This window comes from Centropristis striata, chromosome 8 (genome assembly GCF_030273125.1).
Source record: "Centropristis striata isolate RG_2023a ecotype Rhode Island chromosome 8, C.striata_1.0, whole genome shotgun sequence".
In the NCBI taxonomy this organism is placed as follows: Eukaryota; Metazoa; Chordata; class Actinopteri; order Perciformes; family Serranidae; genus Centropristis; species Centropristis striata.
This window is the reverse complement of record NC_081524.1, coordinates 27,288,509-27,311,754: the sequence shown is the minus strand read 5'-3', so window position 1 is coordinate 27,311,754 and position 23,246 is coordinate 27,288,509. Positions and strand designations below refer to the sequence as shown.

Sequence of the window (23,246 nt, the reverse complement as noted above, 5' to 3'; positions counted from 1 at the left end):
AAACAGAGGATTAATCTGTGATAATTCTGCTCCAACGCTGTAATCAATCAGTCTTCTCTTTTTCCCTTCCTCTTCTCTCCTGGACTTTATTTTCTTTCATCTCCTGTTTATTATCTTTCCTCTCCCTGACTTCCCCAAAATCATTGACACTTGTTTTGCTTAATCACCATCAGAAGAAATGATGAATGATTAGTGAGGCACATGATAGGTAAATATCCCGTCATGCCAGTTCTCACCTCTACTTTTACATTTGTCAGGGCACAAGCTGCTGTGGGTATCCGTCCTGCGATAAGCCTTGATAAGAACAGGCAAATGCAGCTGAGATAAGAGCAGCTAACTGAGCTCTGTAGAGCCTTTCCAAACCTCAGACAAGGTGTGTTTGTTTACCGTCTGTCTGCTTTTCCATCAACCGATTCCTCCCTTCATTCCTACCTTCTCTCGTCTCGTGTCAATTCTCTTTTTCTTTATCTTTGTAAATCTTTTACTTTTCTCTTTTTTGTTGCTTTTTGTTGTTTTTATTTTCCTCTTCCTACAGGATTTTTCTTCTTATTCTCTGTTTTTAACATCTGCCTTTTCTTGCTTTCTCCCAGCACACATGAGCTTCCTCTCCTACACCCTTATTTTACTTTCCATGTTCTTAATTACAACAGAAAGTAGTTGTTGTTACTCTTTTACTAAAAGCTGTCTTCCTCTGACACCCCAACCCCGCCTCCCCCCTCCTCTCTGTTGGACTAAATTAGTTTCCCAGACAAAAACCACACACACACAAAAGTGGCACTTGGCACTTTTGAAATGTAAATAAAGTTTTGTTGTTTCCTTAACCATAGCCTCCTCCAGCTGTTTATCAGGCAGACTTCAAAGCTGCACACTGACATGTGGCGCTCTATCTTTCCCCTGCTCTGTGAAATAGGGTCACAGGCAGCACTTGGCTTAAAGGAAAAACTTTCCCTTTCATGTAAGAACCTAGTGGGTTAGAGGAACTAAAGGGGGCCATGCCAGCCAGCCAGCCACCCACCTGCTATCCAGTCTGAGACCCACACCGTGGTTAGTCCTCTGCTTTTTGTGTGGGAGTCGGTGAATGTGCTGTTTTTGTGTACTTTTCTTAACTGGTCAACTTACTATGTTTTGCTTGGGTGTATCTATCTTGCTTGTTATTTTTGGTATCTCATGATTTTATTCACTGAGTTTCTCCTTTTGTCTGTGTTTTTTTTCTCTTTTCTAGCTGTGGTGCCAGTGTGAGAGCATCTCACTGCCTCCGTGCTGAGCTTGGGACTGCAGCAACAAGACAAAAGACGTAAGAGAAGAAAGAGAGGACGGCAAAAAAAACACAGAAACAAGCGAGCAGAAGAGCTCGGGGAATCGGAGGAGACAGCATGCAGATTAGAGCTGAGTTTAAGAGACAAACCAGGCTGTGGAGGCGACAGAGGCAGACAAACTGAGACATATATAGATTCTTAGCTCACAGACAGAAAAGAGGCTGAGAAGCTCACCTGCAGTCTGTTAGGTTAAAAAAAATTGAGAGCCAATAATCCAGAGTACTGGCCATGTCTGAGGGCCTCGGGCTTGGAGTTCAGTTTGACCACCACATTTTGTGCTCCTTTTTTCTCTGAGCCATCACAACATTGCCCAAGTCCTATACAGCCTGCAGTAGTAACACTCTCAAAAGACAGTTAAATTACCACACAGGCTAGTTATCAGCTGTGACACTAGTGACTGTGTGACAGTCGCCTGTTGCAGAGTAAAACAGACGGTGGCCTTTTATCCATGCACATGGACTGTTGATGAAGCAGGATGGCAGTGCGACTGGCAGGCGCCACCCCTTCCTCTCGGCCACCCTCCCTCCCCCCAGTGGCTGTGACTCGGAATGGTTAAGGTTTGTCTTCTGGCATCCATCGCAGCATTGGCAGCAGCTGGCAAAGCGTGGGAAGGAGCAGTATGCAGGAAACTGACTTACCAGCCACAAATGCCTTTAAAGGTACACTCATAATGTACAGCTGTGTGTGTGTGTGTGTGTGTGTATGTGTGTGTGTGTGTGTGTGTATGTGTGTGTGTGTATGTGCGTGCATGTAGGTGTGTGTATATGTTATGTGCTTGTTTGTGTGTTTATGTGTATATATAGACATATATAAGATGTCAATGTGAAAGAAAAATGTGATGATTCAAATATGAAGAAGTTCAACAATGCAACAAAGGAAGACTACACAAAAAAGTATTCAGACTTGAGTCAGGATTTTAAATGTTTCTATTTGATCCATTACATTTAATTCAATTTGTTTTTCACATAAAATCACACAAGGTAAAACTCATACAAAGGCACTCTTCAAGTGCAGTTCCTTCAACTTCTGATTGATTCATCATAAAGTAAAAATACAGATTTCAGCACATTGAAAAATAGTTATCCGGATAAACCAATCCAGGTTGCAGCCAAGTCTTGGCGAAGGACAAACAAACAGAGGACACGATAACTCCCAACATCCAGCTGGAAACCAATCTGGGCATGGAGTCCACCTAGCTCACCATCGAACGCCTGCACACGAGCCAGTATGGCCAACAGAGAAGATCCATAAACCGCATCCGGTGTTTAAGGTAGAGATGGAGATGGGCGTGAAGATATTCTTGCTTGTCCTTGTGGTCAGAATCATAATCTAGCCGGTGTCCATCTTTGCAGCCTTTTCCTCTATGTTTACTGTTTGAAAACTGGACAGGCCAGATTTGGCAGGAAACAAGTGACTGTTACTCATATGTGATCTGTCAACAATCCCAAAGAGCGGGGGTTCTTCCAGTGTACACATATATTTCAAATCAACCCAGAAAATCATTCCAGAACATCATCAGGGCAATGCTAGCATACATAGGAGTGGCATGTTTGTGTTTAGGAATAAATCTTTCCCATAAATGTGTTTTTCTTTATCAAGACAGTTTCAGGCATATCAACCAGGAAGTCAGTAGGTTGGATATTCTCTGGCCTGGCATCGAGAAAAACCTTAAAGCACAGAACCTGGAATGTGGAATATTGGTATAAAGGCTATAGCTACATCCTGAAGTTCCAGGAGAGGACCCCCATGTTGTGTGTCACTCTAGGAAAGATTATACATTTTTGCCTCTTTTTGTTGTTGAATGCTGGATTGCATTACAGATTTTTATGGAAATGACCATCAAATGACGTCATCTTATTTCATCATCAAACATTTTCAAGTCCTAGGTCATTTGTTCCTTCCTCAAATAGGAATGGAAGGAAATAGCATCCCGCACTTTGTTCATGTTGTGAAGTGCTTACAGTTTGGTTAGGTTTACACATTGACTGTCCCAGGGTGAGTGGCTGTGCAATATGTGTTGGGGCAATATTTCATTTCAAAACTGGACACCTTCCCTTTCTTAGTTCCCTTTTTTGAAGCGTATGGTGTCGATACTTGTATGTATGTTTCTTACTGAAATATCTGCACCCTGATCTAGTTCTAACTGGTTTTCCGGAAAGGTTCAGTATAAGGGCACAATGTGCTCTTTTGACCTATCGCCAAATTGTCTTGTTCAGCTCAATAGAGGAAGTGAGCCTTAAATGTTTGTTGAACAGCTCTTCTGCAAAGTCACTGAAGTTTTTTAACAAATAATAACTTTAACACTTGCAGCTGAGCTAAGCTATTTGTTCCTTTCCTTCAATTATATAATAAACAGTTCCTGTCTGTGATACATGTAAACAACATGTAAACACTTGCAACTAAGCTTAGCTAAGCTAATCCTATCCTTTATTAATATCATAGACAGTTCTTGTCTGTTTGTTGCTGACTCGTGAAGTAATTATACAGGTCATTGTGTTTCAGGTTAGAATATCAGAGCACTGCATAGAGGAAAGCTGCCCACAGTCAAATCAATAGGCACTGTGCTGCCTGCAGCCTGAGCTGAACAGCTTCTCATTAAAACATGATCACTTAATGGACCTCTGCGCTAGTTCAGGCGATAAGTAATTTGTATAGGTAGCAAAATACGACTCATATTTACGTTTTAGACTGTCCTCCACCGCCACCTTGCTGACATAGGGAGGTGGATGCGAACAAACAGTGGACTTTCACCCAGGAGAACAGGGTTTGCGTCCCATGTGAAAACAGAAGCAAGTTTTAATTAACTTACATTTTTTGTAACTTCTGTGGCTCACGTTACCCTCATAAATACTTCACTGCAGGCATTTACAGTTTAAACTGTCTTTTATAATGCCTAACCAGGAAGGTTTTTGCCCCAAACCTAGGTCAGTGGTTTTATACCCTAAATTCTTATAAACGTAAGCTTTTTTTACAACTGCGAACCACAGGTGTATGTATAATGACGTGTGTGCTAACATTTAGAGTTTTTGTATAAATATATTTATATAAAAAAAAAAAATATATATATATATATATTTATACAATTTTGCAATCAAGCAAGTTTGCATGCCAAAATCTCACAACCATTTCTTGTCGTTTTCTTTGAAAGCAGTAAATTAATGTTGCAAATAAACCAGACTAAAATGAATCCCGAATAAAAATGCCAGAGATTGAAATAACTGATATGGAAGAAACAACTGGCCTCACACCAGAAAATAACGTCCCAACATGCAAATATTTATATGCAATGCAATATATATATGCATATTATGCAAACACATGTTCGTTCCCATCCAGAGCCCACAGCTATTGTTTTTAAGAAATGTTTTGAGTCATTTGTTGTCTTTGCACCAAATTACCAAAGCAAATTCCTTGTATGCAAAAAACAATACTTCTTAACCTGATTCTAATCTACTTCTTAATTTGAATTCAACACAAAAAAATAGAAATAGTAACCCAGTTCATTTCCTCAAGTACTATTCTTAAGTACAATATGGCTATTGTACTTCACTTAAGTATTTCTATTTTATGCAGCTTTATATTTCTCTACATCTCAGAGGGAAATATTGTACTTTTTACTGCACTGCATTTGATATGGAAAAGGAGCTCAAGAATGACAAAGAAACGTTAGTTATTAATAAGTTACAGAAACATTGCACGTAAATCTACCTTGCCATCTCCTCCCCTCTCTCTGGCTCTCACTCACACACAGAGACACTGATACGCCATTGTGCTTCTATTATAAGGCATACAGTTGGTGGTTTTTTCGGTTTAATGGGCACATATGATGAGCACATATTTTTGCTGGGTGGATGTGGAAGATTGGCTCTCATAACTGGGTTTGAGAATTGTGCGCATCACTATCAGGGAGGTTTCCTAATGAGATGAAATAATAAATCATCAATTGGTTGTTTAATAGGGAGGAGAGGGTTGTGGTCACTGTGGCTGCCACATTTTGAGACATTGCTATGGAGTTAACTCCATAGCAACTTAAGTTTGTCACCCCTCGGGGGCCGCCTAAAAGCCTGGGGCCCTGAGCAGTTGTCTGTCTTACACCGACAGAATTATACAGATAATGCACGCATGAAGGTGACTGATGACATTTTCAGCAGCTTCCTCTCATGTAGCCTCGCAGTCTGGATTTTCAGGCTGCTGCAGTGAATTTCACATTCTGCCATTTTCTCTTTGGTTGCTGAGAGTTTGGAGTCCTGCTGTGATGTTTCCATTGGCAATGTTAACCAGAGCACACATCCACTCACCACTGATTTGTCAAAGCAATTTGACTTGCAGCTGAAGCTCGCTCAATCGTGTAAACGACCAAGAGTACAGAGCGGTTGACAGAACCTTTATTCTGAGGAAGATGGCATCTCCAAGACAGACATCTCACTCTGTGAGCTGACAGAAAACTGCACTGACTGACTATCTGTTGTTGTAAGGTAATTAAACTGAACATTCAGCCTAGTGGGGAATACGGAAATGTAATAAATGTACACATATCAGTAATTTCCATACTTAATTTCAGACTAAAACGTATTATACAAATAGTTGAAGTTGCCATTTTTCTAATGATAATTGTGACAATAATTTTACATGTGTGCCTTCAGCAGGCAGGCTTCACCCAGGAATTTATTATGCCTATGTTTACTTCATGTGGAATAATAACATCTAGCAATTTCCATGGTTTTCTTGATAATGATTTCGGTTATTATCAAGAAAACCATGGAAAATGGCTAGATGATTTTGGTTATTAGCAAGAAAACCATGGAAAATGGCTAGACATCAGCTCTTAAATCAACTCTTATGAGCTATTTTTGTTGTTATCATTATATTTGTCCAAACAAATATACCTTTAGTTGTACCGGGCATTAAAATGAACAAGACATTTAAGAAAACAATGTTCTAATATTTTTTTCCATGACTCTAGGTGTAAATGAAGCAGACAATCATCCGATATAATGTGTAACTTTAACAGAGTTAACTGTATATAGCGAGAGCAGCAAGCAAACACTATGAGTACACAGAATCACTGGAAGTTATACAATTCACTTATAGCGGCAAATACAGTCAGCCAAAAAAAGGTAACTTTGAAAGTACTTTATTAGTTACTTTCAATATAGAGTAACAGTAAAGTAACTAGTTAGTCTTAAAATTAACTTTCCCCAACACTGCTCTTGATATAGAGGCATATATATGATTATGAGTTTTATTAAAGCACTTCAAATCTTCACACACACACACACACACACACACACACACACACGCACACACACACACACACACACACACACACACACATACATCCTTGTACTTCTACCTTAGTGGAGGCCCTCATTGGAATAGTGAATTCCCCAGCCCCTCACCCTAACCCTTAACCTAACCCTCACCATCACAACCAAATGAAAAACAAAGTCTGATATCTCAAACAAGCCTTTAAAGAAGTCAGGACCGGCCAAAATGTCCTCACTCTGTTGGTTAAAAACTTGTCCCGGTCCTCACTATGTAGGAAGTACAAGAACACACACACACACACACACACACACACACACACACACACACACACACGTGTCTGGCCTTTCACTCAGCCCAGCTGGGTTTGTGTGTCTGTCTGCATCTGTGTTCAGGGTATTTTAATCCACAATGATTTCCACTGTGAGCTTGTTATTGTATGTTTTGCCTTCTCAGGTGATGTTTGGAATGAAGAGAGTGTTAAGTTGCTCAGGCAGATGCAGACCAAGGTCATGTTACCAGTGCTGGAAAACATTTTTTTGCTCCCATCACATTCTTTCTTAACAACAATACAACAAACAAACCATGTACACACAACAAATGTGATACCATCGTCTGTAGACTCGAGTGGCATTTACTCTGAATTTATGGGCTTAAATTTGTCTCATTAATACTTGTAAACACACAGGGGGTGATCTACAAATATTTTGGATTTGCACACGTGTTTTGCTATCCACAAATACAAATTTCTAATTTGTAACTTGTATTTTGGTTTTTACAAATACGAGTGTACTAATACACAATTTTCACAACACAATTTGTAAAAACAAAAAAGCCATTTGTAAAACTGAAAATTCTGCTTGTGAAGTGTGACTCAGCATTTGTGGATCACCAATCACACACACGCATCTCTTTCCTCTCTGCTGTTTTATAACATTATCATTGCTTATGTCATGTCAGTCAAAATGAACTATACTTGTGAATGCTGAATAGTCATTCCATATAAAACTAATAGTCCTCATTTCTTTACTTGAGTCATTACAAACAAAAATATAAATATATATATGCTCCTTATTTGTTTATATGCGGCCAGTAATAACAACCGAACGGTGCTTCGCGCTGTCATTAATAAGTGGTGCCGTTGAGTAAATCTAACATACTCCTCCAGCTCTACATTTGACTCCACCCAGCTCAACGTTTGACTCCACCCAGCTCAACGTTTGACTCCACCCACCTCAACGTCCGTTGAGCTCCGCCCCGATCTGCAGGCTGCAGCCAGGGGCTTCTTGCTTGTGGATCTGTGTGGATCTGCGACAAGAACGTCTCAAAAATACGCAAGTGAGGAAAGAGATGCGTGTGTGTGATTGGTGATCCACAAATGCTGAGTCACACTTCACAAGCAGAATTTTCAGTTTTACAAATGGCTTTTTTGTTTTTACAAATGGAAAATTGTGTATTTACAAAAACACAATATATTTACAAGTACACTCGTATTTGTAAAAACCAAAATACAAGTTACAAATTAGAAATTTGTATTTGTGGATAGCAAAACACGTGTGCAAATCAAAAATATTTGTAGATCACCCCCTGTGTGTTTACAAGTATTAATGAGACAAATTTAAGCCCATATTGAATTAGATTATGTTTGGAATCTGCTTGATTGCGATGGTGGTTGATAAGCTCAATGAAAAATATTCAATGATATTTCAAACGACGTCAGGTCCACCTAGAAGAAAGAGCAATGTCCTATCATTAGTTACCAAAAAAACTGACATTTTCCAACAACCCCCTTGATGCAGTGGCTATACAGAGAGACAATACTGCAGAGTCAGTCTCAAGCCCAGTCCGTCTACCTCTTTCTCATGCTCCAGTCTTTTCCTTTTCTGCATTTGACACATTCTCTCCCTCTGCCTCTCCCTCATAGTTCAACTTTTTCATCCATCTCCATTTATCTCACTCTGTCTGTCATCCCCTCCTCCTCTGCTACGTCTCGCACTGTGGTCTCCCACCACAGTCAATCCGTATTGAGCTGTACTAATGTGGAGCCCTTGCCCATCCATAAACTGACTGACAGCTGCGGGTTATGAGATGAGGACCTCCTGCCTGCCTGCTGCCTGGGGCTGAGGCCTCAGACACGCTGGATATCTGTCTGTCTACCTTTGTACTTGTCTATGCATTGGTGAAATTATGCACACTTCATTCGATGCAAGTCTGACATGTCACAATGTCAAGTTTCCATCACCGTCTATTTTGTGAGATCAAATGTAGCCGTGCCACTTTCTGGTCTGACCAGACAGCAAGGGATTAAAGTTTGGAATTCAGTAATTACGACACAGTTTCTAAAGTTTCATTGCTTGGACATTTCAGAGAATGGGCTTATTTGCTGTCTTGTAAGGTGTTGGTTGTCAAATCAGCTTAATCTCTGTGGGTTCATTGGACCGTCTTATCCGGACATGTTGGCAGGGGCTCGAGATTTTGGGGGCAGCAACTAGCTCTCTGGCCTGCAAACCAGACAGATCTGCAGAGCTCATTTGTATTTGTTCTGGCAGGTGAGTCTGGTCACTCTCACATTCAGACTGACTTTCAGCCGCTGTGGCCCCTGACAGGCCAATCAGGAGGTTTGATAAGATGACTGATGTCAGTGCAGCTCACAAAACTCAGATCAGACTGTCAAACTGGGCAGTGCTGATCAAATATGAACCAAGATTGTCTTACTGCATCGCCTATGTCTCACCTCAAATGTTTTCAGAAACATATTCTAGTAACTGTTTATTTGTGGTTGAGAAAATTGGGACATAGCAACAATGTTTGTCCTTCTTGAAAACAGACTAAGCACTGCCCCAACTCAGTGCTACGTGCTACATGTCAGTTGCTCCGATTGGTTGTAACTCTATTCACAGGGGTTTGTGTCTGCACCTGTTGGGCTACTTGTGGCTCAGAAAGCTTGTTTTAAAGAGGAATAATAACTGAGCAACCCACATGGCTTTGCAAAGACAGCTTGTTTCAGAGTGTGAGCAGGCAGCTCGCCTCGTGGGACCCAACAGGTGATGAGTGTTGAGGAAGAGGACGAGTTGTGTATCATGAACAAAAGCATGTTGTTAAAAGATGATCAAGAGATGACAAGCCTCCAACATCAAACACACAATCACACACATGCTTCCGGCAATCAATTAAAATTGCATGATCTGCTGGGTAATATTTCTGCACTACAGTGTAAATGAAGTAGTCTAACACTGTATTCTCACACAAACAGCTGAAAATAACATTTAAGCACAAAATACACAAAATCCAAGTGAGAGGAATATTGTAGCTATGGGATGAAGAATCTGAGTGTTTTTTCTTGTCTTCTTGTGTAGTAGAGCATGCCAGCGTACCACTGGTCAGAGAGCTGTTTAAAATAGACACAATGGTGGACTGAAGTTGAGCACCTCATATGGGACACAGTTTGGTGTAAAAAACAACAAGGAAAGAGGTTCAGAGCACCAGAGCAAAGTTTCTGACATCACAGATGAGTCCCAGTTAAGAGGAAAAAACATTTTTTTCCCCATTTTTGGCAAAAGTGCCCAAAACTTCCCCTTCTCTTATTGAATGTGTCTGTTTTATGCTACATTCAAGTGATGTGGGAATATTTGATGTATTATGATTAAGGTGTTGACTTGAATCATACCTGACAATCAAGTGATAAGATGATTACATTTTATATGTTCCCTCTTTTTGTCAATTGGTACAAAGAACCGGTACTCCCATCGATGCGAACGTCTTTAGGAGCTGCCATTGTTCTGTAGAATTAACCCTCTGTGTTGTCACAAAGTTTTAGTTTTGAGTAGCTTTGAGTAGCTCCTCACAGGATGCTGATTGGTCAGAACCTCAATTTGTTTGACTCAAACACAGAACTTGGAGAGTGACAAGATGGATTAGCCACCTTGTGATTGCGCGATTCTCGCACGACCTTATGATATAGCGAGAATCCAGTTGCTTTGCTCAGGTAATTGATTCCCAGAATAGCCTGAAAAAGCTTTAAATTTTATTCTCTTAAATCCTCTTGTTCCAAGCTGGAACATTCTGTTGCTTCTCAAGGGTATTCGAGATGAGCTTCTACACTAGACCTTTTCTGTCTGCTGCTGTTCAGACTGCAGTGTTTAAGTCCAGCGTCTCAGCATCTTGAATGTGGCAGCACTGTGCATTGAGACTGTGACATATTGTGATTGCACAAAGATTCTGTTTCAAAGATGGTTCATCAACATGTTTGGTGCTATGAGCTCTTGAATGAACACACCTATTCACTATGCATTGGAGACTGAGAGCTGATCACTGCTAACAGAGAATGTACTTTATTTTTCGACATACTCAGTTCTTATTATTTACACAGCCTGGGGAATCAGATTGAAGTGTCTGTGGAGGTGTTGTTTCAAAATCATGCATCTGTCTTATTCTCTCTGTGTTGGACATCTTCTCCTAATGCATGACTAATGGACTTTTCCCAGAACACACAAAGTGTGATTTCCCGGAACGTTCAACAAATGCAAGCTTGTTTTTGTAATGCTATGAATACTACGTCAGTGTATTTATCAGTGAGACATAACATATGTGTCTTTTTACAATAATGCTTCGTCACTGTGCTTTATGAGCGTCCTTACCACAAATAAAACAAGCCCTCTGTATATTGAAAGATAGTTGGGGCAGGCTTTCCCTTTGTGCAGATGTACGTAACTTACTGTTTATTCTTGTTAGTGTTGCGGGAGAGGTAAGGTGACTTGCTCAAGGGCCTTTCAGTCCTTGACCTGTCAGTCCTGGGATTCAAACCGTCGAATAAAATAACTGTAAACAGCCCAGTCATGTGCCATAAAGCAAAATCAATTATTGTTTTCTTTGATGCAGGCAAGGTGATAGTTACAGAACAAACACAAATGCCAAGCATGAAACACAGCAGGGCAGCCACAGAGCAGCATCCCGGCAGCTCAGAGACCGAGGAAAACACAGTCAACAACTGGGCTCACACAGCCGAACATATAACAAGTGAAACAACACAACACATAGCAAGGCAGCTAATATTACTTACCTAATCCAACAGCAGGAAGACCAGCTCAGCATCTCTCTGCAGCCTTAAATCGCACTAAACTCTCACTAACAGCTAAAAGCCAGGCCAAGATTTACTCTTGAATGACGGTCTCATGTTCTGTCACTCTCACTTTTTTTTCTTCTTAGCCTCTGTTTATTTCCTCTCTCCGTAGAAGCTGCTGAACTATGGGGTTACTTTTGTTTCTTTAATATGTAATCATAGTAAATAGCTTTGAAAGCAAAGATTTCCACATTGCAATCAAAAAATAGTTTTGAGAGTAAATCTATTGACACTGCAATTAAAAACATTTTAAATTAGATTAATTATAAATGTATTACTGCACATTTAAATCTTTTGCATTGTGAGAAAAAAAAACTTTTTGGATTTCCAAAATAATATATTTTTAATAAAAAAATCTGGCAATAAAACATTTTTTGATTGCAGTGTTCCTGCTTTATGATACTAGCTTAGAGCATGTGCGCATGATGTATGCAGATTGATCATATTAGTATGATATAATTGCAAAATGTACAATGACAAGATAATTGCACACGTGCACGTGTCTTTGAACATGCATATGTTCGGCCAATATAATTGCAGGATTTACAACATGATAATTGCATGCATGTCTGTGAATGTGAACATATGTACATTCATATTTATTTATTTTAATTACAAGTTTTGTGTGTGTGTGTGTGTGTGTGTGTGTGTGTGTAGGTGTCTATGGCAGAAACACTAAATCAGACAGACATAGTGAGTCATCCCTGCCTAATTTCTTCTTCAGTGTACGTGTGTGTGTATATAAGTATGTAAATGTTTATTACATAATGTTTCAGGTTTTTGAAGTGTGCTTGTGTGTGTGTGTGTGTGTTTTTGTGTGTTTACCTTGTCTCTCTGTGCATGGCTGGCTGCTGTCTGATTTTGTCTCCTTTATTTACTTCCCATTCAGCTTATTTACTAGTCAGTCAGACATCCACCCAGCCCACGTTTACAGTGACCTAAATAAGCAAATCATCTGTGTGTGATTGTGTGTGTGTGGTTGTCTGTGACCATGTCTATTTGTATGTGTTGGTCAGAGTGTGTATGCATGTAGGCGTGTTTCTGTATGTTTTATATTGATGATTGTTTGCCTGTGTGTGTGTTTTAGCACAGTGTAGTCAGTGTAGCACTATTGAAGCTGCTGTCATTGTGTAGCAGCCTTCACATTAATAACTCAATTGACACTCCCCAAATTCCACTGATTCCTCAGATCGCAGCAACTCTCCATTCAGCTGCATTCAGCCAATTCATTCAAACTTGACACATTCCTTTGCTGCTGTTTGTGTCCTGACACTATGGCACAGTTCCAAAATATAATCACATGTGTAAGAGCAAGGTTTGTCAACCATTCACAGAGTACAGAAAATTAAGCTTAGACCTTTTTGACCTTTTTGTCAATTAATTATTGACAAATCTGAATCAGAATCTGTAATTTTTTATGGGGTTTTTTTGTAGTCGCTGTACTGACAGCACTCTAGATGGTAACAAGTTGTATATAAAGGACACCCCAAAAGTTTCAAAAGATTAACATTTTCAGTAAATTTTCAGTAGCATGTCATCAGTTCAATCAAATATCCGAAACATTAAGGATGAGGACAGATAACAGAAGTGGCCTGCATTACAAACAGTGTAAACTATTGTTTATCAGACAGGGACTAATAAAGGGCGCTATTACTGTATGTTGTAATATAGGAAATGTAGGATCCATCAATGTTAGAGCATGATCCAAACTAGCAGCCCCTGCTTCATCTGTTTTTACCATTCTTTTTAAATCTGTCTCATGTTTGCCATCCAGTTAGCAGAAGTGCTATACTTAATGCTTGGTTAATATTTATATTCTGCAATCTAGAGAAGCACGGACAACAGAAATGATTTACAACTATTTTCTGTATGAACTATCGTCTCATCTCAAGGACACTTCTTTTTCAATGCGTGTTCATTTTTATTTAGCTGAACAGTCAGCCAACCAGACTGCCTATCGCTCTGATTCAGTTGTTGATATGATGGCTGAGGTTACTGAGTTTAAGACGTTATTTTGGCTCAGCCTGTTGGGGCTGCCAGCCTGCTGAGATCCTCTGCTAGGTTGGCTAGGTAGCGTGTGGGCGTGTGTGCGAGCATGTGTGTGCATGGTTATTTTATTGTGTGTGCATTTGTGTGAGTGTGTGTTTCATGTGTATTTATCTGCGAAGCGTGCACGTGTGTGTCTGTACCTTATTTGTGTGTGTGGGAGTATGCGTGGGCAGAGTGATAAAGCTGACAGTGAGCAGGCAACCTGAGGACATATTTATGAGGTTTCTCACTGTCAACGCTAACCAGTGAATATTAACCTGATGCTCTCTCAGCACCTCAAGCTGCAAAACACACAGAGCCAACATTTTTAAATTTTCTTTCTCATCTGAGTAATACACTGATAAGTCTGTTATGGAGGAAGGTGCATGGAGAAAATGGGAAAAGGGCTAGGTCAGACTGTGCCATTATTGCTGTCAGGTGATTTCAGCATGATAAAGATATCATCCATCTTATATCTAAAAGGATGTAGATCCATGTAAGCCTCATTATGTATTAGCTCAAGGCAGAAAGTGCAGAGTCCCATAAACTCAGCAGAACTGTGGGTTTAACTTATTCTAACCTACTTACATGTGATGCATATTAGAATTATACATGCATTTATATGTTTTCTATATGTAAATATATATATATATTATAATATAATATTTACCGGTCGCTTTCCATAAAATTATTATGACACTGTGATTTATGTTTGACAGATAAAGTGTATATCTTCTCAAAACTTTATTAATCAGTCTCTTCCAAATATACCACAATGGAAATGAAACCACAATTAACAGAGGATTGTGTCTGAAAATGAAATTGTTCCAACTTTATGAGCTACCGTGTATATGATGTGATAGTTTTGAATATTAAATTATAATTGATATATGAGAGTAAAAGCACAAGACAAACGTCATCATCAATTTGATTTGATTTTGGAAAAAACAACAACAACAAAAAAACAAACATGTATACAATCCTTGTCATCTCTTTGAAAATAAGAAAACATATCATCATATGGTGTTTAAGTGAATATTATGTTGTTAAAAAAAACAATACAGAATGAAAGGTTTGGCTTGTGTAACATTTTTTATATGTGGACTCATTGACCTTGACCTCAATGTATGGACTACAGAACTACTATATACATACAGTCATTGAATAAAATATCAGACCAGCCTTGTTTTATTCAATTTCTTGTTCATTTTAATGTCTGGTACAACTAAAGGTACATTTGTTTGAACAAATATAAAGATAACAACAAAATAGCTCATACAAGTTTAATTTAAGAGCTGATATCTAGCGATTTTCAATGGTTTTCTTGATAATAACCAAAATCATGATCAAGAAAATCATGGAAAATGGCTAAATATCACCTCTTAAATTAAACTCCTATGAGCTATTTTGATGAATGAACAAGAAATTGAAGAAAATAAGGGTGGTCTAATATTTTTTTCCATGACTGTAAATATAGACATAGTTTTCTATATGCCATACAGTCTTCTGTCTCATCCTTCTTGTTTTCATCCTCAAAGTTGCATTCATAAAAAGAGTTGATATTGCTGCAGACTGCACTGTTTCCAATGTAAACATGATGACAGACATATCGTACTGCGAAAGAAGGTGGCAGCAGCAGGGTTGGTTTGCCACTCTTTCTGCTTGCCACTGCTGCTTGTCATGTGACCATGGCAACCACAAAAATCATACCAAGTTAGAAGAAGGGGCTAATTTTACTCAGTAGTCTGATAAATATGCCAGCAGTGAACAAACATATCAGTTAAATAATTGTCTTGGAGTTACATAAGTTTCCAAGATTGACTGAAGCCTGCACCAGGATTCGCCACACTGCCTTCCCCATCTATCTCCAAGAAATCTATGTCTTTTACATGTCTTTGTGGTCTCGATGTGAATTACTATAAAAAATTCAAGGCATTCATTGTGTTTTACTCAGATGTCTTAAAAGGAGTGTGCAAGGCTGTTGGAAAACAGCTTTGGTAAAATAGTCAGTCCTGCACACTGAATTACACATTTTGAGCATAGTCGGATATCTGTCAGGTGAAAATGTTTAAAAATAGATACCACACCATATAATATATATTTATATAATGGATAGCTTGAATCAAGCAATCTGATTGGTTGTTAGTAGGTATACGGAATTTATACCAGGCTACGACGTCCAATTCCTTGTCACGGTTCTATAGCACTCCGCTTTCATCTTTTTATACAAGGTGCTTGGGACTTCCTGCCGTAACTAAGCAACCAAAACAGCTTGTGCAGCAGTCTCTTTAATCTCCCATTAGTATCAAACTGGTTATGTAGCGTACAAAATGAGACATTTATGGTCAACTTCAACCTCCGTGGTGGCCTAACTATGGACTAAATTAATGGAGAGAGACGCTCCGAAAATCTATATCCTTTCAGTCTTTGTTTGTGTATAAGTGAATGTTCTTTAGAGAGAGAGAAATCTCCGCTGTCAGTGTCTGGGCCGTCACCAAGTTCAGCACTGTGGACATCGCTGAGCAGCGCAGACCTAGCATCATACCTTATATGCATCGGTTGAAGTTCTCCGTCGCTCGATGGATTTCCGTCATTTGGAGTTCACAGAGGCCACTTATGAGATCAATAGCCGTGTTTCCTTTAGGGGGAAGAGTGGCCGCTGGGAAAGTCACACCCTCTCAAATGTCCGCTCAATCTGTGTGTCTCCATTACAAAAAGGCCCCCAGAGGGATTTACGAGACTCCGGAGGTGACATATGCAGCTGACTCTGTTAGTACAACACTGAACAAGACAAGATTTTTTGACATTTTTAAGTGACCAAAATGTTCTAGTTAACTTTGGGGAAGTGAAAACACACCGTGAAAGGGTCAGATTTCTAAGACACACATACAGCGCACTGTGGTAGCAACCTGTCCATCATTCGGTAGCCACGCCCTAAAGCATGTCCTGCTTTATCTTCTGTTTTACTCTAAATGGGACCATAGTTTACTTAACAAACATCAGCTGCATTGGTGAAGACTTAAAACCTGCCAGGTTTTTTTGAAAGTGCATGCCTTTTTCCAAACAGTTTCTAATGATGACTGCTCAGATGGCTCTGTGCAGCAAACCATCTGGCAGCATCAGGAAATACATTTTACCTCGGGCAGTATCTTTGCCTCAAGTCTCTGCCTCAGTTTGAAAAGGTATGCTTTAAAACACCGTTATGGATTGAAGAGCTGCAGGGTCTCTTTAATTGGACTTGATAGATATATAATGCGATATTCCACAACAGTGCAGGACAAGTAAAACTGATATTCATTAAAGAATGATGTCAGTGAATAGACAGTGGTGTACATAAGGTCTCTGACCCTTTGTCTGTGCTTACAGACAGAACAGTCTCTGGGTGGTGTCCTGGAAGGGGTACAGCCTGGGGACTCTATAGTTCTTCTGGGAGACACTCGCTTGGGTAACATTGATGGTACCTGGAGGGGGGTGATTGGGAGGAACGGACTGCCCGATTTAAACCCGAGTGGTGTTTTGTTATTGGACTTCTGTGCTAGTCACGGTTTGTCCATAACAAACACTATGTTCGAACATAAGTGTACCTGATACTAGAGCACTCTAGGCCAAAGATCAATGATCGATTTTATTATCGTATTGTCAGATCTGCAGCTGCATGTTTTGGACACTCGGGTCAAGGATGTTCTGGAAAACCGTCGGGCGACTCAGGAAGGGAAAGCAGGGCTTGGCTCAAGCTGTGTTCAGTGGGGGAGGAGACCTGCTGACCCGACCTGGGGATGTCGTCAGACGGTGGAAAGAGCACTTTGAGGAACTCCTTAATCCAGCCAACACGTCCTCTGTGGAGGAGGCAGAGTCTGAAGACTCAGGGGAAGACTCATCAGTATCCCTGGCAGAAGTCACTGAGGTATTCAAAAAGCTGCCCGGTGGCAAGGCACCAGGGTTGGATGAGATTTGCCCTGAGATGCTGAAGGCTCTGGACACTGTCATGGTTGACAGACACACCTCTTCAGTGTCGGGTGGAGGTCTGGGACAGTGCCAGTGGAGTGGCAGACCGGGGTGATGGTTCCCATTTCTAAAAAGGGGGACTGGAGGGTGTGTTCCAATTACTGTGGAATCACACTGCTCAGCGTCCCCGGGAAAGTCTACTCCAGGGTGCTGGAAAGGAGGCTCTGACTGATTGTCGAACCTTAGATTCAGGAGGAACAATGCGACTTCCGTCCTGGCCGTGGAACGACGGACCAGCTCTTTACCCTTGTGAGACTTCTCGAGGGGTCATGGGAGTTTGCTCATCCAGTCTACATGTGTTTTGTGGACTTGGAGAAGGCTTATGACCGTGTCCCTCAGGGAGTCTTGTGGGGGGTACTGCGGGAGTATGGGGTACTGGGCTCGTTGCTACAAACTATCTGGTCCCTATATAACCAAAGTGAGAGCTGTGTCCGCATACTTGGCACAACGTCAAACACGTTCCCAGCGGGTGTTGGCCTCCGCCAGGGTTGCCCCTTGTCTCCCATTCTGTTTGTGGTTTTCATGGACAGGATCTCAAGGCGCAGCCGGGGGGAGAAAGGGATCCGGTTTGGTGACCTTAGAATTGCATCTCTGTTTTTTGCAGATGATGTGGTTCTTTTGGCTTCATCAGACCGGGACCTCCAGCACTCATTGGGGCGGTTTGCAGCCGAGTTGGTTGGGATGAGAGTCAGCACCTCCAAGTCTGAGGCCATAGTTCTCTGCAGGAAAACGGTGGGCTACCCCCTCTAGGTGGGGAGAGAGGTACTGCCTCAAGCAAAGGAGTTCAAGTATCTTAGGGTCTTGTTGGGAACGCCTCAGGGGTCCCCCTGAGGAGCTGGACGTTGTGGCTGGGGAGAGGGACGTCTGGAATGCCCTGCTTAACCTGCTGCCCCCGCGACCCGGCCCTGGATAAGAGGCGGAAAATGGATGGATAGATGGATGAGAAGCATACTTACTACTTATATTCAAAATATTCACACCATAGACACTCAAATCGCTAAATTGTGTTGACCGAATGCGGTCAGCCATATACTAGGTTTTGACCTATACTTGTCATCAACTGACTTGAGTTTCCCTCATAATAATTCCTCTAGGGTTTAAGAGAGAGAGAGAGAGAGAGAGAGAGAGAGAGAGAGAGAGAGAGAGAGAGAGGGAGAGAGAGAGTATAGTGATGCACTGTCTGGACTGCAGAAAGAAGACACAGCCTGAAGGTCTCTCTCTGCTTCTCTCCCTCTTTCTGCTTTCTGTCACTGCTTCTCTCCCTCTCTCACCTTTAGTATGGGTGTCAATTGTGCCAAGTCAGCACAACTCTGACATGCTTAATTATCCTGGAAGAGCCAGAGAGGGGAGAGTATGAGATATGAGAAGTGTGGGGAGACAGGGGGGGAGAAGAAATTAGGGTATAGAGAAGGATAGAGGAGTAGGGGAGAAGTGATAAGACATGGGGAGAGAGGGAGCGTTTGCATTATTATTAATATTATTATTGCTTTGGCAATATGTACAGTGTTACGTCATGCCAATAAAGCCAATTGAATTGACTTGAGCGAAGAGGGGAGACAGAGTCAAAAACTTGGCAAGCATAAGAGGAGAAAAAAGAAGAGGAGAAGATGATGATGGGAGAAGCACGAAGGGAGGAGACAAAAGAGAGAGAGAGAGAGAGAGAGAGAGAGAGAGAGAGAGAGAGAGAGAGAGCACAGAATGAGGAAAGAAGGAGTGATGGAGACCAAGGGGACAGTTTGACAACTCACAGTTAGCAATTTGAAGAACATGGCTATTTGGCAGTGTGTACTAGCATTGTAATAAATGTGTATTATACTTAATGTAATATAAACTGCAATGATATTTAAACAATGGAATTGGAGGCCAGTCTTATTTCAAGGTGAACCCCATGGATTTTATACATGGTCATAAGTTATTTTTTAATCATGTTATGACCAAAGATACTTTGATTGAAATAGCTGTTGGTCCTGCTTTAGAAAGTAAGTTTGTCTTTAACCCCCCTGTTATGTTCGGTTTTTCAGGAACAGCAATAACCTGGAGCGTTTAATTATCCAAAAGTGTCAGAAACTAAAAAAATCCCAGTAAACATTGTTTATATTTCTATAATAACACCATTACTAGCCATTTCAATCAGTATTTAGTGCAATGGTGTTCTTTACCTCTCACAGATCATGAAGATAATTCACTCATAAAAAAAATGCATGTCAAAACTTTTTTATGTACATTGGAAATACTAACATACAAAATGCAATGGTTTTACATGAGTTTTTTGTATGTAAGTATGTATGTATGTATGTATGTATGTATGCATTTTTGTTGAGAAATGTTAAAAGTATACTTGGAGGAATTTTTTTATGGACTTTCTTACATCATGACCAAATATGTGCACCTCTTTCACAAACCTAGAGAAAACACTGCATTCAATTCCTGTATTATGTGATCATGTCTGACTTTCTCCCTCATGTTCTCCAACTTTATATAAAAACATGGCTAAAACTGTCCAAAATCACTCCCTATTTTCTTGTCCATAAACCATGCCTTTTTTTTTTTTTTAGATTGGATTCAACTTTATTGTCATTGCACAGAGTATAGGTACTTATACAATGAAATGCAATTTAGTATCTAACCAGAAGTGCAAAAAGGCAGTAAAGTGCATATATATATATATATATATATATATATATATATATATATATATATATATATATATATATATATATATATATAGATATATATATAGATATATATATAGATATATATATATATAATGTAATAAAAATAAATACAATCCAGCAGATAGCACATAGGTAGAGCATGTAGTTTAAATACTATAAATAAAGTGTAGTTGACAGTATATGAATAAATACTGGGATAAATACAGTGCTAAACAGATCAGTGCAGATGTTCAGGGGCTGAAGGCAGATGTTCAAGTGTTCAGTGCTACGCGCCCTCCGCAGATGTCTCTTGCCCTGGACAGCCTCAGTGGTGGGGAGTGAGAAGCCAGTGATGCATTGGGCAGATTTCAGCACACTCTGAAGCGATTTTCGTTCCGCAGCAGAGCAGCTGCCGTACCATCAAACAGAGATACAGTTGGTGAGGATGCTCTCGACAGTGCAGCGGTAGAAATTCATCAGAATCTGAGGAGACAGATGGGCCTTCTTCAGTCTCCTCAGGAAGAACAGACAAGGGTGAGCCTTCTTGACCAGGGTGGAGGTGTTTAGAGTCCAGGAGAGATCCTCAGAGATGTGGACACCCAGGAACTTGAAGCTGGAGACACACTCATCCTGTTGGTGAGGAAGTCCAGAACCAAGTTGCAGAGGGAGGTGTTAATACCCAGGTCACACATGTCGGTGGAAGAATTGTAAATTTAATTTAATTTCTGTTAATGTGTCTCATTTGTCTGTATGATGTTTATGCAGTATAAAGTGCAATTCCATTACACAGCAAAAGTAATGACTATAGCACTATTTTTGCCACCACAAATATCACTTTTTAGTTTTCAGGCCAACACAGTGATGTCAGCACTTCACTGGAGCAATAACATGATTCAGTATTAATAGTTTAGTGCTGTGATGGTAAACTAGACTGACTTGGTCATGCAGGGTACCATGTAATAGTCCTTTCCTTCATATAGACTGTGCTGCTCAGCACTGTGCCTCAACATATTACACTATAAACAGCCTCTTTTTTTATGTGTTAGAATGCTGAGCTGTGATTGCAGCAAAAGCAGCCCACTGACTCTCAGTTACTCACACACACACACGCAAATAGGAACACACACAACCAATCAAATGCCCAAGGATACTTTGGTAGCCATATATCCAGAAACACACTGAGAAAAACACACACACTGCTAAACACACTGCCAAAAAAAAGTAACCGGCCCCCAGTCTGTCACTGGCAAGCGACAACTACAACACTTTGTTATATCACAGGCACACACACACACACACACACACACACACAGACGTCAAAGTGCAATTCACATCACACATTTTCTGTCTGAGTCTGCATGAGCACTTTTCCTCCCCACTGTGGGATTTGGCTTCTCCCTGTTTGAGAACAGTGCAGCAGTTGAAAGTAACAGGAAATAGCAATAACAAAAAAGCCCTCCCTCTGTCTCTCAGCAATCACTTCTTCTAAAAGAAAGATTCCCTTTTGAGACCTTTGATGGGAGACGTTAGTTCTGCAGAGAATGAGCCAGCTGAAAGTCAATATCATACGTCCCGTAATTCTCCACTCATGTTATAATACAGAGGTAAGACCACTTTGGTTTGAATGTGGTCATTTTTACTCTTTCCTCAGGATCCAGCATAGTTACCTCCTCTTCATTTACTCTCTTTCTGAATCATGATTGCAAACTTGCTAGATTTTGTGACTTAAAAAAAGAAAGAAAGACAAATCTAGGGATTTTGGGGCAAACCTTAACTACTCTCCTTTGAAAAGAGTGGTTAATATTCGGAGTGAATGTGCTGTCATGTGACTGTGGCTCCCTAGACTGACTGTGTTCAGGAGGTGAGGAGCAGCACGTTCTGTCAACCAATCACAAGCCAGACAAACCAACACTGATTCCAATTGTTTGTCTGGGGAACTCCATCTCCACTGTTTTCGTCCTTAATTATGTAACTTGACTAGCTTTATATTTCATATAATAGTGATGGTATTCCTCTTCGTTGTATAGAGTGTGAAAGCTTCATAAACAGAGATTACACTGACAGCCTACATAAAATTTAACCACTACTTTTGAAAGTAGTATTTAAATTCACATTGGTGAGTAGATAGGCAGCTTTAATATACAATAATTTCAATCAGTTAGAGTCAGTCAAGTTTTGAGCTTGTATCATCCCTTATCAACCAAGGCAGTCCCAGGGCCGGTTCAGAGCCGGTGCCTAATCTCGAACCACTTCCTCACACCAACGCTGGTCTTAAATGTTGAACCAACCTGCGAACCAGCACCAGCACCAGCCTAGGAAATGAACTATATAGGTTCACGTTGGTCGAAAAAGTCTATATGTGGTGAGTTGCTTGATGAGGTCATAAATATATGATTTATCGAGCTCAGATTGAGCTTTAGCTGCTGTCCATTGGAAATAGTTGGCAACAATGCTTCCAATCAAGGATCACTCTTGTTCACCAATGATTGCCATGATTAATACACCATTAATATATCATTTTGGATATACATATTTTTAAAGCATCCATCTACAGTTTTAATCTGGTATATTTCTTTTCATAGTTTTTTTTCTTACAATTTTGCTTCTGTATGTTTGTAAAGCCCTTTGATCTGTATTGCTTGTAATGTGCATCCTGTAAGATGATTGTATTGTGCCTTTTTATGAATATATATTGAGTTAAGTTGAAAGGATGAAAGGTTGTCTGAGGTTTTTTACCATCAAGCTTTTATATTTTTCTAAAGAAAAAGGGTTTAATGGCAGTAGGAATGCTTCTTTCTAAGGACTGACATTTCTGTCTGTAAAATATTCGTTTACTGTAACCCCCCATATAATGTCGTT

At 40.2% G+C, this 23,246-nt stretch overlaps 1 protein-coding gene and 1 long non-coding RNA gene across 2 annotated transcripts in view; both read left to right on the top strand.

Annotated features, from left to right (window-relative positions):
• LOC131975857 (uncharacterized) overlaps positions 1-1,309 on the top strand; it is a 74,148-nt gene extending 72,839 nt beyond the window's left edge. The window contains exon 3 of the long non-coding RNA XR_009394763.1: positions 1,223-1,309. This is a non-coding gene — a long non-coding RNA (uncharacterized LOC131975857). The remainder of the gene's footprint in view (positions 1-1,222) is intronic.
• Positions 1,307-23,246, top strand: part of LOC131975856 (low-density lipoprotein receptor class A domain-containing protein 4-like) — a 137,216-nt gene continuing 115,276 nt past the window's right edge. Inside the window, exon 1 of the mRNA XM_059338649.1 lies at positions 1,307-1,975. Coding sequence (XP_059194632.1) covers positions 1,936-1,975 — 40 coding nt within the window. The 5' untranslated portion in view covers positions 1,307-1,935. The remainder of the gene's footprint in view (positions 1,976-23,246) is intronic.